Source organism: Notamacropus eugenii, chromosome 5 (assembly GCF_028372415.1).
Source record: "Notamacropus eugenii isolate mMacEug1 chromosome 5, mMacEug1.pri_v2, whole genome shotgun sequence".
NCBI classification, from domain to species: Eukaryota; Metazoa; Chordata; class Mammalia; order Diprotodontia; family Macropodidae; genus Notamacropus; species Notamacropus eugenii.
The window spans coordinates 444,729,681-444,749,127 of NC_092876.1; the positions used below are offsets into that span (position 1 = coordinate 444,729,681).

Genomic DNA, 19,447 nt, shown 5'->3' on the forward strand with positions numbered 1-19,447 from the left:
ACTGGTGAGTCTTATTCTGACAATGGTATGATCTGATGTGGTGGACATATTATCAACCTTGGCTTGGTCCAGGGAGAAATGAATTTTGGAGGGGACCTGAGCCAATGATGAAACTGAGGAAGAGATGCTAAGAGAGAGTGGACAATGGAAATACCTAGAGAGACACCTAAAGCGTGGGCATCATAGATGCATTTCTTTGTCAGTTTGTTGACGCCTAGCCTTTGGATTCCTCACAGTAATGCTTTTAAATAATTGAAATTGCTAAGTTTGTCAGAGATTAATGAAAAATAAATATATCTTTTTCCACTTCAGCATAGAGACCCTTGAAGGCTATCCATGGGATCTGTGAACCCCAAGATCTGTGAACCCTAGGGGCCTGCTATCACAGGTTCTTGGATCTGCATTCATAAAAGGAAAGTCAATTGTGTCAAAAAGGCACATGTATCAGTGCTTTAACCAAGCACATATATCTTTCATCTAATTCAGGGGAGTCAGTACCCCGAACTTCAAAGAAAATACAGAAATTAAAAGTCAATAGGCATGGCTCCCTCTGCCTGACCATAATTAACAGACAGGTACAGCTGTCTGACCATCGTCAGAAAGGGAAGCACAACATCTATGTTTTCAAAGCTGGGGGTTGGGAGGTGGGGCTCCTTTAGCAGGTTCCCAGAGGCCTTGTCTGTCCAAACAAACACTTCCAGTCAGTAAGCCCCAAAGTAAAACATGCACTTCAGTCTTTATACACTTTTTAGAGCTACAGAGCATCACATCTCTTGAGAACAGGAGCTTCATTAACAAAAGGCATGGGCCTTCTTCCAAATCTTTCCAGGCCTGACAATAGGTGGGAAAGATCCTCCTCAGTCACATTCAAATAGAGGCATTACATTTCTTGATTATACTAAAACAAAAACAGCAAAAGATCCTATTTTACTTGCCATTACAAGGTTAAGAACCTATAAGCTAGAATATTTCCATAAGGGAAGCAACTGTGTAACAGAGATGAGAGCACTGAGATTAGGGGCAGGAATGTAAGAAAAATCTCTTACATTCCTATAGTACTTCATGGGACTTTTTTTTTTTTTTAATATCGCCTCACTTGGATTCACACAAAAGGTCCTTAATCCCCAGGACAGATATTACACCGACTTGAGTACAGTGGATAGCCATCATATTTGCATAATCACTTTCCTTTTATGCTCTGTTCAGTGCTTTCTTAGCAATCCTCAATGAAGGAAAGAACGAAAAAGCACATATTAAGCACTTACTATCTGCGAAACATCTCACTAAGCAATGGGGATACAGACAGAAAAAGTGAGACAGGAGCTGCTTTCAAGGAGTTCCCATTCTAATGTGGGGAGACAACACATTTAGGAAGTTTTAGCAAGTCATCTGGGAAGGTCCCATGTTCCATAATATTAATAAGCTAGCATTGATATAGTGTTTAAGTGCTTTCTCTATATCCTCATCAACACTTTATAGTGTAGGTTATCATTTTTTAGATGAGAAAACAAGTATGGAGGAAATGGATGCCTTATTTAGGGTTAGTGAAATGGCCAGTAAATGGTTCAACCAGGATTCCAATCTAGGAAGCTGATATTCCAAAGCCATCTTTTGATTTCTACACCAATGGTCTTTCTGTTATACTGGATTGTTTCTGAGGATCCCAGGGTTAGGAAAAGATAGATGATCATGCACACACGCACACACGCACACACACACACACACACATATACACACACACTTAATGGGGATTTGTTAGAAACAATGAAAATGAAAAGTCTATTTGGAAATATCCTGACTCTTTTTACCTATTCGTCCAGTGAAAGGTTTACTTGAGAAAATGATGTATTCATAAAGACCACTGGTTCCACAGATAAGAGCTTTATAGTTACGGTGTACTATCCCACTGGAAGGAGCTTTCTTTTATTCCAGTATCCTATTATTCCCCCATCCTAGCCTATTACTAATATATATGAAAATATTTTATCCTTACTTTAGGATCAGCCTTAAAACAATTAGATAATACCAACAAAAACAGCAATCGCTCCCATTTATATAGCACTTTAAGATTTATAAAATGCTTTATAAGTATCTTATTTTATCCTCATAACAATTCTGTCTGATGGGTGCTATTATTTTCCCCATTATAGATGAGGAAACTTAGGAGACAGAGGTTCAATGACTTGCTCAGGGTTCACACAGCAAGTACTTGTCTGAGGCCACATTTGGACTGTCTGACTCTAAATCCAGCTTTCTCTCCATGGTGCCACCAAGAGGAGCTAGTCATTGCCATCCAATTCTTCTCTTTAGATTTATTCCCAATTTCCTATTTCATTCCACTCAATTTCATTAAATCATAAAGGGGATAAATGGTGAGTTTATCTTCATGGTGTTATATACAGCAGAGTGAAGAATACAATATGTTTCCAGAAGCATTTTTTTTCATGACTAGAAGATATAAGTAAAAGAATGAAGCTCTCTAAGGGTAGAATTGTATATGCCAATGATTTCAGTGCATCTTATTGACAAGAGTCTCCTCCCAATCTCGAAAAACAATGTTAATATTGATTTTACAAAATTATCTCAGATTCCTCTCCCTGTCTCAAATCCCAAATATTACTGCCTCAAAAGGGTTTTCATACATGTAAGATATGTGTGTGTGTGTGCTTTCTATGTAAGGGCAAAGACATGATTTTTATTTTTAGATCATGTATAATTTTGTGACACTTCACTAAGAAAATAAAAATACAATGCAGTCAAGATTAGGAGGAAAACAGAAAACTGGGAAAGAATTTTTCCAACTAGCATCTGTGATAAAGGGCTCCTTTCTAAAATATATAGAGAACTGAGTCAAATTTAAAAGAATTCAAGTCATTCCCCAATTGACAAATGGTCAAATGATATGAACAGGCAGATTTCAGAGGAAGACATTAAAGATATCTATAGTCATATGAAAAAGTTGTCTAAATCACTATTGATTAAAGAGATACAAATCAAAATGTCACACCTATCAGATTGGCTAACATGACAAAACAGGAAGATGATAAATGTTGGAGAAGATGTGGGAGAATTGGAATACATTCATTGTTGGTGGAGCTGTGAGCTGATCCAACCATTCTGGAGAGCAATTTGGAACTATGCTCAAAGGGCTACAAAAATGTGCATACGCTTTCAGTTCTAGGACTGTATCCCAAAGAGATCATCAAAATGGGAAAGGGTCCCACATGGACAAAAGTATTTATAGGAGCTCTTTTTGTGGTGGCCAAGAACTGGAAATTGATGGAAACTGCTCATCAATTAGGGAATGGCTAAACAAGTTGTGGTATGTGAATGTAATGGAATACTATTGTGCTATAAGAAATGATGAACAGGAAGACTTCAGAGAGGCGTGGAAAGACTTATATGAACTAATAATGAGTGAAATGAGCAGAACCAGGAGAACATTATACATAGTAACAGCCAGAGAGTAAGAGGACTGTTTCTGATAGACTTAGCCCTTCACCACAATTCAAGGACCTAACACCTTTCCAAAGGTCTCTTGATGCAAAATGCATCCACATCCAGAGAAAGAATTACAGAATCAAAATGAAGCAAAATATTTTCTCTTTTGTTATGTTTTTTTTTGTTTTTGTTTTTCTCATAGTTTCTCCCATGGATTTTAATTCTTCTATGCAACATGACCAATGTGAAAATGGTCATGTGTAGAACCCACATAAAACTGCATGCCATCTTGGGGAAGAAAGGTGAGAGAATTTAAAACATATGGAAGTGAATGTTGAAAACTAAAAGCAAATAATTAAAAAAAGAAACTAAAAATAGAGAGTATTATCATAAAACCAGAATTTATAAGCACTGGATCATTAGCTTGGTTCCCTTCTAAGCCTGTTCTCTCTTTTCCATTTCTACTCAAGTCTTCCCATTCTGATTTGTGTCTCACCAGTAGGAATTTCCATAAGAGTAAGAATCAGGTTTTTTGAATGCCTCAACATTTAGAACACTGGGATAGTCCTTAGGGCCCATGGCCTTAAAGGCTAGGAACTTCCCTGATAGGTGGAAAGTTAAGAAAAGGGCAGAATACAAAGCAAATGAGAAAACAAAAAGTCGGTCTCTTTAGAAAAATATTTCTTCCTGAAAGAGTTATGCCCTAGGATGCTGGGATGCTGAGAAGAAGAGATATGCTTCCTTAAACACCAAGCAGGACTGAGTCCTATGCTCCCTGGTCAGATAGGGGACATGGGATCCTGTTGACATCACAGAGCATCAGTTGTCCATCATCAACTGGGGCTACTTGGTATAATGGGGACTTAAGAGATAAACCATGATCTCTTTTAATAAATGGAACAAAAATAGCTTAAATTGTTATTAGCAATATTTGAAACAGAATTTCTTGTTCTTTCTTCTACCACCTAGTTCACCCTTATGTTCTTTAATGAGACTTGACATTTCTTAGGACCAGCACAAAGTATGAATGTTCCTGCCCCACTTGAGGTCCATCTACTATTCAGCTAATCCTAATTCTTAGCACTGTGTCTTTTTTTAAAGCAAAAATCATTATTATTCTTATTACTTTATCTTCCATATCATCTAGCCTAGTATATTGCAAGTTGGTGGACATTTAGAAATTATTTTATATTAGTGAAAGAATTTATAATAATAATAAGTTTATATAGTGCTTAAAGACTTCCCAAGCAGTTCACATATGCCATCTCATTTATAACCAGGTTTTTCTTTCCCTTTGAAAATAGATTTGGGTGTTTCCATTTTGGGATCTGAGGAACTTTAAATGGGGTCCTATAAGAATAGCCTAAAAGGAAATTTCTCTGACCTTACTTTAATAATTCCCATCGGTATTCAAGCAGTTAGCCATCACAGGATTTCTAAGTAGTAATAAGGTGTCTTAAAGCAATAGGTACCTAGGAATCATTGGTGGACCCCTGACAGCATCTTTCTACATTTGTGAAACTCTGGAACAAAATCATGAGGGACTGCTGCTGCTGTGACGAGGTTTATCCCAAATCACCACTTCAAACATAAAGAAATGCCTCCCAAGCCTGGGAGCTTTTCTCAAGTAACCTAGGAAATCAATCAATCAGTAAACATTTTTAAGTGCCTCTTTATGTGCTGGCCACTGTGCTAGGTTCTGGGGACAAAAGCATAAAAAGATGAAACAATTTGAACCCAGAAGGGTCTCCTTACATACATCCTATATATGTAGATATATGTATATATAGATATATGTGTATATGTGTCATGTATATATTATCCACACATGTGAGTACATATATATCACTAAAATATATACAGTTAAATACAAAGTAATTAAAAACAAGGTAGTTTGGGAGGAAGATTCAGGAAAGGTTTCATACAGAAGATGATATTTGAGCTACTTTGTATCTTCAGTGAAGAAAGGAATTGATAGGGAGGACAGTGTATTCTGTGCACTTGTAACCACCCGTGCAAAGGCATGGAGTTGGGAGATTGGGTATTGAAACAGGGAGCTGTTGTCTGTTCTTCTTTGTCAAAGAAGACCATAACTTCAGGAAGGGGAGGCCATGAAGGCCAATTAGAGTGGATGAAAAAGGTGTAGGAAAAGAGAGTGAAATATCTGATGAGTCTAGGAATATAGATGAGGGTCAAGTGAAGGATTTCTGGAGTTAATAAGTAGAAAGTCAAGGGAATTTATTTGAAAATAGGTGATTTTGAGGCAAAAGCAGTCATGAAAACAAGTATTGGTTAGAAATAATTAAAAGAGCAGATTCTGGGGAATCTGGTAGTTCCAGATGATGGAAATCAGACATAGGCCTTCACACATTTCATATTATATTATACTTGATTGTAATCTCTTAAGAATTACTTGTGAACATATGAATTCCCACAGCCTATTGTGAATTGTGACTAAGAATATAATTGCTAAGTCATCTTTTGAAACTGGGATTCCCTAATACTTGCTTCATGTGGTAACATAATCAAATATTTCCCATTCTCTAATGTCATACCAGTGGCATTACAGGTACATAAAAAAGCAGTCCCTTATTCAAAGAGAGCTTTATTTTTGGTTTTGAAATTGGAATTTTTTCAGCTAAATTGTAGCTATTTTAGAATATTATTATAAACATTGGTGGAGTTTTTATTTGGACTAGATAATCTTTAACCCATTCTCACGCACAACTTTCCTGCCACCCATTTTGCTCCCCTTCTAGGGATCAGTTCAGAGCCTTTCCCATCTGAGTTTGCAGGGGAAAGGAAAGGGAACTTCTTTGTAGCTCCAAGAAATAGGAACCCGTGAGTTGTCTCAGGGTTAACTTGAAGGACACATCCTTTGCATTGCAGAGCACAGACCCATAGGAGTTTTCCTTCTGTTCTGGATTTCAAGTATGAATATTGATTACTTTTATCACTGGAGACCTCTGTTATCTTTGACTTGAGACGTATTCCTCTAGGCACAGAGCTGATGCTACTAGGGTATTATTTACTAGGAAGAACTTCAAGAAAAGCAGTAAATGGGATTTCAGAGTCTTGTGCTTGTAGAAACTGTAAACTTCTCCAAGAAGGAAGGCTAAGGGACAGAATCTTCTTTAGAAATGTAGTAAGTAAAAGAAAAGTAAATCCAGTCAGTTCAGGAAAAAAAAACAACCCTCTCTTCTGAGCTAACAGTGCTCTGGGATATAGGGAACCCGGTGTACTTTCTTAGTCACAGATAGCAAGACCAAGACTTGGGTTGTTCATTCTAGGTAGGGTACCTCACTTTTCCCTAACTTCATAAATCACCAGTTGTCCTTTGTTTGCCTTACAGTCACAATTAGCCCAATAATCCCTGGGAGATCAGTTAATGCTAGAGGATTGTAGGGAGTCACTTAGAGATCGTGCATGCCCCACAGGGTTGTACTGTGACAATGAACACATGCAGATGTGACTTGAAACTGTAATATACTAAGTTCTTGTTGGTTTTCTTAGGATTAGTAAGATTCCCACCACCATACTCCCACCCTTATTGATAGAGGACCCAGTTTTTTAGAAAGAGTTAAACTTCAGACTGCAAAGATAAAATATAGCCTCTGAGGTCCTTTCAAGCTCTAAACCTATAATTCTATGATCCTGTGTGAATGGGCCTGTTATGTCTCTTCCTCTTGAAGGAACCATTTGTTCCCAGGAATGTTTTATAGGGGATTTTTGATTCACCATATATTGATCAAGGGATGCTTTCACTTTTTGGTGGGCCTTGAATGCCAAAATTTATATATCTTAATATCTATATCTCTAGTTATATTTCTGTCCATATTCATATTCCTATCTATATCTACAAAGATATTTACGTGTGTACACATATGTGAATATATATTATTAAGTATATATATAATATATATGTATATATGCAGTTTTGAACCATGTGAATGTGAAACAGTGCAAAATCAGTATTCTAGCCGTAGATAGGGTAGAGTTCCTCCCTCCTCCACTCCTCTCCTTTTCTTTCTCTTCTCTTCCTAACACTCCTATTTACCACCTTTCCCATAACACCTTTATCTCACTAGAAAAATCACCATTTTGTCATTGTCTGACACCTCATATTATAACTAACATTTTCTCTACCCACGTTTAGAAACCAGAGAATACGTTAGTTCAAAGCAAAGGACATTTCATCAAAACACAATGAAAATGGCAACCATCTAAATTGAAAGACTTGTGAAGAAAGCCACAATTGGGGATGGAATTCCTCACAAAAGGAATATAACCTACATTCAGTGGCTGTTGGGGGTGTGGATAGGGTGTTGTGAGTTTGGGTTTGATATGATATGTGTACATCCTGGAATTAGGGAGGTAATGAATTGTGAACTCCTGAATCCAGTCAGAACCACGAGAAATGTTTAAACCTTACACTCTAAAAGCATGTATCTCATTTCTGTGAAGACGTATGGAAGATTCTGAGTCCAGAACAAAACAAAAAAAAAAAAAAACCTTTACTAGATTGGAAGTACTTTGTTTCCAGTCCAATGTGTTAATAAGTATTTCCTTCCTTCCTCATCTTTCCCTCTAACCACCTTTAAAATTTGGAATTGTAACCTTTCCTGAAGTAAATGTGAAATCGTAATGCAAACGCTAGGCATCTGATTTTCTCTTTTTATTTCAATGGACATAGGAACGTAATAATAGCAAACGAGAGCTCAATTTTCTTTTGCTTGTTTGCTTCCAAAGGGAACCTGTGTATTTCTCCAGACTCCAACAGTCACAGAACCCAACCACCAACTGTCACATTCTTTGATTGTTATATACCTGTCAGGTGATTTCAGTTGGGCTTCATTTCCCTCAACCTATTGCTTTTGAGAAGTCTAGGCATCTGTTCAATCCCAAATACATAATTCAAGAATATTCCTTCAGGCAGTGTGAGATCCTGGGAAGACATAGTAGCCCAATAAAAGAGGAGTGGGCTAGGGGTCAGGAAAACTAGGCCTCAAAGCCTAACTAGCCCACAGCTGTTCAATTAATATATATGAGGCATTAGACCAAAACCTGAGGTCCAGGACAGTTTTCCTGTCAGGATGTCAATGGCAAAGAAATATATTTGCCTCATTATTTTATCCAGACCACTGGTCCATGGTTATAAAGGGACAAAGCAAATGTGGACCACCACTGGGTCAAAGTTAAATTTTTGAAGACTTCACACTTTTACTCATGCCCAGGGTAACATTTTCACTGTTATGATGCCCTGACCCGTGAGAGAGGATGATGGATTAAATGTAGCCCAAATCCCATCATATTCAAGTCTTTGGGTCGGGACTTCATCTTTAGAGAGCCTCTAGGTTACTGCCATAGCTAGGCCATCATCTGGTCCTAATCATCAGGCCAGAGTCACAGCTGGTCCTTTCCAATGTCTGGACCTGTGGGCTAAGATGACTTTTTCCTACTGAAATCTTAGCTATGAAGAGAGTATGGAAAGTACATTTTTGGACCTCTCAGCAAAAATCCATGATTTCCATGTATCTTTGTATCTTTTCCTTTCTAGCCACAATGTGGCCTTGAAGTTTATACCTTACGCCCTCACTCTCATTATTCTTTCACTCATGTTCTGTTGGGATAAGCTCATTTTGTCTCCATCCTCTCCTAGTTGCATCCCCTGTGCTGTGAAACCAACCTTGAGGTAACTGTGTTGGACCCATAGTACATTCCCCAAAGAGGCAGAGCTTAAATATCTTACCAGGACTCACAATGGAAAAAGATCCAAAATGCCCCCTGTCTCAAACTTTTCTAACCTATTTGGCTAGTTGAACCCCACACCAAAAGACTACATATGAACTTTCATTCCATTAATAGTTCTCACTCCACTAATAACAAAAGTAGCCTACATCTTACAACTCTTTTCTAAAATCCATGAAACATCAGATTTGGGGCAGAAAGGGACCCAAGGGAATGAATTCTTAATGCTAGAATTTTAAGTTCCATAATAGATAACTGAGGAAGATAGTTTTGGCTAAGAAATCCTTAAATTTTAGCACTTAGGCAACAGCAAATACATAAGCCTATCTCTGGCAGTGGTAGCTGTCAAAAACCATCTATAGAGAATGAAATAGTTATTTTGCAATATGCCTGGAAGTGACTATCATGCTAAAGAAGAGTGACTAATTTTAAGTTATGTTTCAAAAGTAGCTCTAAGGATATGAAGATGGTGTGGAGGAGAAGAGGATTAGAATGGTATTTTGTTTTCGAGGTTTAAAAAAGAAAGAATGAGAGAAATAGAGTAAGACCAGTGTAGTCAGCTAGAAAGATGAGAGTTAGTCTTTACACAGCCACAGACCCTATAGAAAGTGAGAAGATTTTGTAGCCAGGTGCAAGGAGGTCTTCAGTACGAATCACATGAAATATTGATCAGATGTGAACGACTGCAGTTCAGAAACTTCAGACTGTGGGCCTAACTAGAAGCTGATTTTTATAAGAACTGCACTTTCCCCCTGTGGGCTTTTTAGGGAAATCAAGGTATGAAACACTAAACTGGTGAATTATATCTTGTTGTACCATATTGAACTATTCATTTCAAATACTCTTGGCAGGTTTGATTGCTGTTGTAAATAGGAAAAAGTGGTTAATTCTACATATTTTGTATTCCCAAAGAACAGTAAGTCAAATCAGGACTAACTATTGACTGGCATTATGTTTGCTCATGTCAAGCAAATACTAGCTTACTCTGTATAATAATACCTGTTTAAATATAAAGGGAATCTCCTTGATCCCAGGTCAGGTGCTCATTTGACTCAGGTCAAATGCTCATGCCCCCAAATTGTGTTCCAACCAGGATGAAAGGGAGTACAGAAGTAAAGCCAAGCTCTCCATGGCTCTTAGAGAGCTCAATTATCTCTCTTTCCTGTCTTGAATTATTTTGTGCCTAGCAGCACTCCTCTAATTAGTCCAGTGGTTTAATATTTGCAGATATATCCTCTTGAATTACTTATAGTTCTGCCCCCACAGACTAGAAAACCTCTGTACCTTTTCCTGTCCCACCAAGTTTTTTCCATTTCAAATTCTCTCCCTGCCTTCACACTCTTCTTGATCCAGTGAGACCCACTGAATTTCAATAGCTTATCATACAAACGCTGTATGTATGTATGTATACATATATACATATATGTAGATGTACGTGTGTGTGTATGTGTGTGTTTCATTAATTGTGACCTTGAAATGGGATAAACTCAAATTTATTAAGCACTTAAGGTTGGCTGGGTCCCTGCAGCTACTTCCCAGACCAATGAACGTTTCAAGGTCCCCTTTAGCCTGCAGGTAAGGAAGAAACTCACAGACATAAAATAAAATATTCTATGGTCTCAGGGAGCTAACGGACAATATAAAATGCAATCCCCAGTATTTGATGTCCATGATCCAGAATTCTGATATTCTATCTCTCTACCTCAAACTCATTATTTATACCCATCATGATTCCCCTTCTTTCCTAGTTCATCATGCCTACTTTCCATTCACTTCCTTCCCTTTGAAATCTTGACCCTGTAGTTAACTATAACTTATTAATATTGTAGTTAACTGAAAGTTTTATACTTTTTCTACTCTTGTGATGAATTAGTCAAGTGGAAGAGGAAGCACAAAAATTCATTGAAAAAAATAATTCCTTAAAAATTAGAATTGGACAAGTGGAAGCTAATGACTTATCCTCAAGATGAGTTGTTGAAAATTAAAAGCAGAAGAAAATGTGAAATAGCTCATTGGAAAAACAATTGACTTGGAAAATATATGGAGGAGAGATAATTTAAGAATTATTAGACTCCTTGAAAGATAAGAGAGAATTGTCCCAGTGCTTTCTTTTCTCCAGCATATTGTCTGGAAAGGATCCTCAAGGAGGAAGAGAAAGGAGAAAGACTTACGTGGACTTAATGACTTCTGACATTCAGGGTTCTGAGATTCTAATCTTTAAGCAGCTATAGTAGTTATTTTCATCCCTTCCATTCACATCCATTTGTCTTAATGGCTTCTTGTATTCACACAGGTGAATGTCAAATCTGGTATAAGGGTTTACTGCTTGCCCCAGACACCAAAACTGCTAGTTACTGCTCTGATTTTCAGGTAGTTTCAAATTGATGATTTTTCTAGTGAGGCAAAAGTAGAGGTAGGGGAAATATGTAGGTGGTCATAAAGGGTAGATTTTTCAGGGAAGGAGACAGCGATGGTGAAGTAGAGAAAGGGAACCACAGTTTAGAAAATTGATTAATTTATGCCATTTGAACTAAAATTATTCAAAAATGCCAATATAAATTCAGTGACCTACTGGTGGAAGAAGAATCCATCTTTGTATCTACCACCTCCTTCCTAATGAAGTTACAGTAAGGAACAGCACATGTAGTTTCTCCTATCTGCTCATAACCTGGGTATAAACATTGTCTGAGGAAGGCTAGGAACTAAGCCTAAAACTAAAGACTTAGTAGTTTTGCTTTTGCTAAAATCTTCTGAGACCTCTATCCAAAGAACTCATGAAGGGGACATCTATTTTGTGAATACCCACTGAAAATTTAATGTTTGATGCATCTTCAAGGCGGAATTGCTTATGTTCAGTGTAACAATGTAGCCCCTAGAACACCATCTCTTAAGTACTGTCCTCACCACCCCTTAGCCCAATACCGACCAGAGCCCTAGAGATGATCACCCAATCTGACTATGGGTGGATAAAAGACAAGTGATACTTTATTCAGGCAGCGTAACCCCAGATCCCGTATCTGGTGTTGGTAATCATAGACTTGATCCTGCTCTCAAAAGAAGCCATCTTTTTTCACTACATCCCAGGAAGGAGTCCTCTCAAACAAAAGTGTTATATTTCTGAACTGACCAGTTTTCTTTTAATTGTTCTTATTTTTATTGAAAATTCAGGCCATTATCCTCCCCCTTTTGGAGAAGTTTATAATCAACAAGACAACAGCCAGACTTCTACTAGTTCATGATCTTATTGTCTTTTTTCTTTTGTGTTTCATCTTTAATCAGTGAGCAGTTCTGTGCCCTGTCATATAGCTTGATACAGGCCAAAGCAGACTGGGGTCAGGATGAGAGGTGCCAAGGAATCATAAATGGCATCGATATTCTCTATGGGGCCAAGAATTGGAGAAGGTTAGGCCTTGAGGGATCTGTGCTCATCAGTAAGAGGAGCAAATTCCTTAAGTCATCTAGAACCAACTTCAGGTTCCCGTTCCACAGAACTACAGCAGCCTTTTGGTTCCCTGTAAATCCAGTGCAGGGGAGATTCTGAATTGACCCCTGCAGAGAAAGAGAATGGGAGGGAAGAAGATTTTGTATTGGAATGACTTAGTGAAAAGGGATTAGTAATCTAGCCCAGTGGTTCCCTGCCTTGGTAGTGATTTATGCTAAAGGAGCTTCAGCTTAGTCCAAAACTGCCAAGATGAAAAACCAACCCTGGTTGGTTGTCTCTTAAAGAGAAACAACAGTGTTTTATACCTTGAGAATATAACTGGTTGGCATGCTAGGGACGAGGATAGGGACAGGAACAGTATGTTGGGCTACCAAATGAAGCAAAAAATAGTGAATCCCAACTCCTCAAGATAACTTGGCAGTTGTTTATTTGCATTTCATAAGGAGGTTGTGGGGCTTTCATTCTTGTTCAGTATTTCTTAACAGACTACCAGGAAGAAACTTGAGACCACATTCTGGTGGGCCCTGTGTCTGATTTCCATGGCATGAACACTGCTGGATTTCTCAGACTGCTCCCTTGGTAGCTTCTAAGACTCAGAGCCTCATAAGACAATGTGTGTTTTCAGGATCACTTTTTTTTCAGAGATTTTGGCCGTACTGGATTTCCCAACATCAGGGAGGTGTCCTTACCTGCCTGTGTTGACCATGGTTGTTATGAGGACACCTTACTCTAATATTAGCATTCTCACATAAAATTCTTGATTCCAGAGGTTTCCAAATGTAGTATAGGACCTATCCACAAAATTACTGCTTTTCCTTTTGATCCTGGGCACTTTTATCTCTACCTTCTGTGTTCTTGCTAAGAGTTCCTCTGTTGATTACCTTGGTATTACCTAGAAATGCTCAGAGAGAAAGTTTTCTTTGGAGTTGTTCTCATAGAACCCAATTTCATTATCTCCCCGTACCCCAAAATGGGGATCTGGATTCTATATCAAAACAGGAAAAGAAACCTGACTTTAAATATTACTTTATATTGAGATAAGGAACGTTTCATTATATTCAAGAAAGTGGGCTCAGAGATGTGACAGACCAAATGAAGTTCTCGTAAAAAGATGCGACCTCTAGTAAAATGGGATCTCATTCTTTGTCCTTTGTCAAAAGAAATACTGAGTCTGATACTGAAAGGATATAAACTGAGAAACAGAAAATTCCATTTTTAGCACGTCTAAAAGTCCAAATTCATTTATTCCATTTACTAGGAGAATCTATAGGATCATCTCTTACATCTCTGTTTATACCAGCTGGTCTGAGATGATAATGTAGAACAGATTCTCCATGATGTTTCAGTGACCTCACATCCTATATGTGATCTGATACCACAAGGTTCAGTCTCACTGTAGGTGTATGAGGAAGCACATCTGGACACAATCCTCTCAAAAGAAGTCATTTTTTCTGAAGAGCCTGATTATTTTCTTGTTCTTTTTGTTTCATTTGGGTTCTTAAATCATTTTAGTCTCCACTAAGTAGGAAAACTAGCTACCAAGGCCATTGGGGAATGGGCTTCTTCAATTTGGGGATATTTGAAATACTCTGGTGCCTGGGCTTCTTGTAGCCACTACTGGTGAAAGACATTTTGGGACTGAGAAGAATTCAGAATTACCAGCAGGATTGTCTGAGTGACATAAAAGGAGTGAATTTAGAAGAGGGCCTGTCTGATCCATAGTGCTTCTTAACTCTGCTTTTATGATGATCTAATCTGTTTCTTTTGAAGAAAAATACATGAATACTGTATTCTACAACAAAAGCCTATCTGCTAGAAACAATTTTGCTTAATCTAACATTATACTAAATCCAGGCATTTCTAGTTTAGAGAAACTTGCAGACCAGCATAGAGTTTCCAAACCTGGGTTCCTTGAGAGGCCAGGGATAAATTTCCCCTCCATCACTTTACAGGGAGAGATAGGTCAAACAGAATGAGTAGCTACATTGAAAGGAAAAGAAATTTATTCATGCACTAAAGATGATTGCTTAGTTACAGATTAGGTTTTTGTAGATTTTTAGGCTGACTTAAATTACTCAACCAATCAGTGGCATTCTACAGTAAAAAAGAAATGGGGAGCAGGAGGCATGTGATGTTTTCAACATCTTGGGAGCTGATAAAGATCACATTTGTTCCTGTGGGAAAATGTATTTCTCTGTGATCAGTAATCTCTAAAATACTGGAAGTTTCCCTGAAGATGGAATCAGTCTGGGTCATCCTACGGTTTGCCAGTAAGGAAGGGAATTCAAATGCAAGCCGAAAGTTCTTATCCACAGCCCAGTAGCTCTACTTCTCTGTCCTCAGAGATGTCTTCCCCAAACAAACAGATCTCATGTCCTTCTTCTCCTCCACAAGTCTTTATTTTGTTCAAACCCTGCTCTCTCTTCCTGAAGGCAGCTACAGAGTTGTCTTTCTCCTACTTTCAGGATATGCAGTATTCTCTTTTGCTCTTGTGGTCTCTTCTTCAGCAGCAGCCTTGGTCCAGATCCTTCTAAAAGGCTTTTGTCACCAGGCCAACTCAGTGTTGATGCATGTCCACTGAACGGTACGGCTTCTCTTCCTTACTACCTCACTTTGTCCCCTAAGTGTTCCTCCAGCATTTGGCTTCCATTGTGTAGTGTATGCCCCCAGGTAATAGCTGCGACCTTTTTGTTTGCACCTTGGGATTTCATTTGTGTCATGAGGTCCCAGAAGGACAGCTCTTGCTACCAATGCAGCTTGGTGCCTTTTCTGCAGTTTACACTCTCAGAAAATTACTTGGGGTACTGTGAGATTAACTGATGTCCCCCCTCTCACACCTCCCTCCCCCCTCCCCCACCCTGATTGTATTGCAAGTGTGTATCAAAAGGAGGACTTGAACATCTTTATTTCTAACTCTGGGCAGGATTGAGGCCAAATGTAACAAATGAATTATGGCCTCTGTGAATAAGGAGAATATGGCTAAATAACTCTGTAGCACCAACACCAGACGGATGCCTCAGGCTTACCTCAGCCTTACCTTCACCTGTAGGCCTGAAGTTACTTTACGTGTAGACTGTAGGTCTAAAATAGGAGATGAATCCTTCATATGTCCTGACTTACGGGTCAGGGTCACAGCTGGGCTAATAATAATGTCTGAATCACCAGACGAAAAATGATCTCATCAAAGGGCAGCTGCAGGGCCATGCCTGCAGCTGCCTTATTATAGTGTTGCACTGACACTGTCCGTGTTATGTATTACTCTGTTACTGAGCTGTATCCATACAGCAATTTCACCAAGGTACTTTGTCCATCCAATGCCATGAATTTGAAAACATGAGATCAGAATGAATGTATCAAGGTCAAAGCTTGTGAGGGATCACACCTGCCCTCTATGTTCTGGCAGCTGCTTCAATTACATACACTGACCACCGCTATAGAGCAAGGGCCTCGAAGCCATTAAGCCTCTGGCATAGCACAGAAGACAAAACCAAATATCCTCCACGCTACAAATAGGGATGGACAGCCATAGCTGGACCCCAGAGGAGTCCCCCAAACCAGATCAAGACCATGGCCATACCATGAACTATAGGAACTAACTATAGGCAAATGGAAGTGATCCACAAATAGAATGTTGGGCCAAAGCCATCTTACGACCTTTCAGAGGCACAAACCAGATAATGTAAGCTCTATGAGGCAAGGTACTGGCTACAGAGTCATGGACACTTATGAGCCATTGTTTTAATTGCACCAGGCACCAGTCATTAAACTGAGGCTTTACTAGTTCTAAGTAACCAGGTCACAAATGTGGCTGGGATTGGCACTGACCCTCCAGGTCTTGCCTGGCTGTACTGATACCTAAAGGGATGACACCTAGGCTTGAATAGTAGGACAAAAGTCACTGTCCAAAATAGGTTGACAACACTGCCCTGATGCTATGCTAGCTCTGAGCACTAGCTTGTACCTCCTTTAGACATAGGACACAAGATTGAGCCTGCGATGTCATCAGAAGCCCAGCCCATTGAATTAGTTAGGCCTGAATGAAGTTCATTCTGGGTTGTGACCACCAGTCAGCCCCTCTACTTAATACTACCATTAAGCACTGACTGCCCTAGACAGAGGCCTGGTTTTCTGGATCTCATTATCATTGTGTCTTAAATATTAAAGTAAGGAATCCAGATCCCATGACCACACTTGCATTGGGCCTGGACCACCAGCAAGGCTATCTGAGGTTTTGGAATCCAAGTCCACCTATGGTCTTCCTTTGCTAACAAGCCTTGGTTGCACGAGGCCCACCATTCCTGGACCAAACTTCCACTGGCCATAACTCCTGATTATTGGCTTACTATGTTTATACCCAGCTCTGAGCACTACTCAGTCTTGCATTAAACCCTCCCCTGACCTAGATCACTGGAAGAAAATCTAGGTGTGCACAGAACTTCAGAACATACCTCCGGTTAGTCTGGATAATCAGGCAACAGTTCCAACAAAGTCATACAACAGAACCATGCTTCTACTGGGTCCAAGCCACTATGGTGAGGCTCCAGTGAGCTCTAGCCACCAGGCTGAGTCTGCACTGATGTCTGACCACCAAAATGAGGCTCCATCTTGCTTCCAATACCAGCCCCTTGCTATGTGGAATAGAGAAGTTCTGTGATGTTTATAAAACCAAATCATACACCTTTGGGAAGGGGGTACCTACTGTCAATGGCACAAACAATTCTGTCATCAGTGAGAAAAAGGCATATGTGTAAGCAGATCTCACAAAAAAAGGGATACACCATTTATCAACCTTGTCAATGCATATCAGCTACTTACATGGTCTATTTATTTTGTGTCTCCTGGATCCCAAATGACTGCCCTGTGCTTAGGGAATGAAATATCCTTCTCAAGCACCATTATTGGTCATTCTTTCATTTCTGCATGGCTCTGAAAGAGCAGGGTAAAATTTTCTCAATTTTTCCACCCAAAGGGGAGGGCTGCATTTTTAGTCCTTTCAGCTGAAATGCTCTTTGTCTCTCTCTGCAGTGCTTACCTGACATCGTTACTCCTTGATGGTCACAGATCTTGCCTAAACCCAGAGGCTTAGAAGCAAAGAATAGAGAAACAAGTTTGGGGAGAGAATCGTAGCAGCACGCACTTCAAATCTAGCTAGCGTAGAAGGAAAGGGATCAATGGTGAGAAACATCATTTCAACAGGAGCACCATAGAAAAAACAGCAGAGACCAATAAAGACTAATTAAATCTGACAATGAAAAATCACTCAACCAAAAGAGTCGTTACAAGAAATTAGTATTTAAATGCAAGCGAAACTGAGTCAAAATCTACAAAGTGTCAGAGGTCCCCCAGAAAAAGCACCTCCAAAAAGATTCAGAATAATTTAGGAGAGGAATAATATAATATAATAGTATATTTAATAAAATATAAGTAATAACAATAATATACACAATAGAATTAAGTGAAAAAAATCCAAGAAATAAAGATGGAAATGAGACGTCTCCAGGAAGAAATGAATCTAATATAGACAGTAAGGAATTTAGAACAAAGGACAAAGTCTCCAAAATAGTAACTTTAAATCTGAAAAACCTCATACCTATCAGAGTGGTTAATAAGAAAAAAAAGAAAATATTAGATGTTGGAGGGATATGAGAAAACTGGGACACTAATGCACTATTAGTGGAATTGTGAACTGATCCAACCATCTGGGAGAGAAATTTGGAACTATGTCCAAAGGACTATGAAGCTGTGTGTTCCTTTTGATCCTAGTTCTATATCCCAAAGACATCCAAAAAAGGGGGGAAGAACCTATTTGTACAAAAATATTTGTAGCAGCTCTTTTTGTGTTGGCTAAGATTTGGAAATCAAAGGGATGCCCATCAGTTGGAGAATAGCTAAACAAGCTATGGTATATTGTTGTAATGGAATATTGTTGTGCTATATTAAATGACAAGCAGCATAATTTCAGAAAAAAACCTGGAAAGACTTCCAAGAACTGATGCTGAACAAAGTGAGCAGAACCAGGAGAGTATTTTACATAGTAATAGCAATACTGTTTGATAAAGAACTGGGACTCAGAAATACAATGATCCAAGACAATCCCAAAGGACTAATGATGAACCATATTATCCACCTCCAGAGAAAGAACTGTTATTGATTGAATATAGACTGAACCATGTTATTTCTCACTTTATTTCCCTTTTCCCTTTTATTTGAGTCTTTTTGTAAAAATGACTTATGTGGAAATGTATTACATAACTGCTGTAACAATCTACATCTGATTGCTTACCATCTCAGGGAGGAGAGAAGGGATGGAGGGATGGAGGGATGGAATTTGGAACTCAAAACCTTAAATAAAAATGTTAAAAATTGGAAAAAATAGTAGCTTCTCTGAAAAAGGGAATGACAGAATTGCAATGCAAAAATGCAAAGAAGGAAACTAATTTAACATCATAATACGCAGCAAGATTAGAAGATGTGCTTATGCTAAAAAAGTAGAATTCTGGACATGATAGGATTTTAAAGAAAATAGATATTATGTGCCTTCCAGAAAAAAATATGGGCAAAAAATCCTGAATACCAAACCCCAGGAAATCATACAGGAAACTTGCCCAGAAATATTGAATGTAGGTGGACTATTGTATTGATCCTTAGGACACTAAGAGATGCTCCAAGTTTAATTTACCAAGAAACATCATAGTCAAATTTCAGAATTATTATAACAAACAAAAATAGTATAAGCAGCTGGGGAAAAGAAAATTTTTCAGGGAAAATCAATAAGATCAGAGTGAAATTGTTTCTCATTTGTCAGAAATCAAAAGA

At 38.6% G+C, this 19,447-nt stretch overlaps 1 protein-coding gene across 1 annotated transcript in view; it reads left to right on the plus strand.

The window, feature by feature from the left end:
• LOC140507197 (uncharacterized) overlaps window positions 1–19,004 on the plus strand; it is a 93,547-nt gene extending 74,543 nt beyond the window's left edge. The window contains exon 7 of the mRNA XM_072615211.1: window positions 17,657–19,004. Within this exon, the coding sequence (XP_072471312.1) occupies window positions 17,657–17,667 (11 nt within the window). The 3' untranslated portion in view covers window positions 17,668–19,004. The remainder of the gene's footprint in view (window positions 1–17,656) is intronic.
• The last annotated feature ends 443 nt before the right edge of the window (window positions 19,005–19,447 follow it).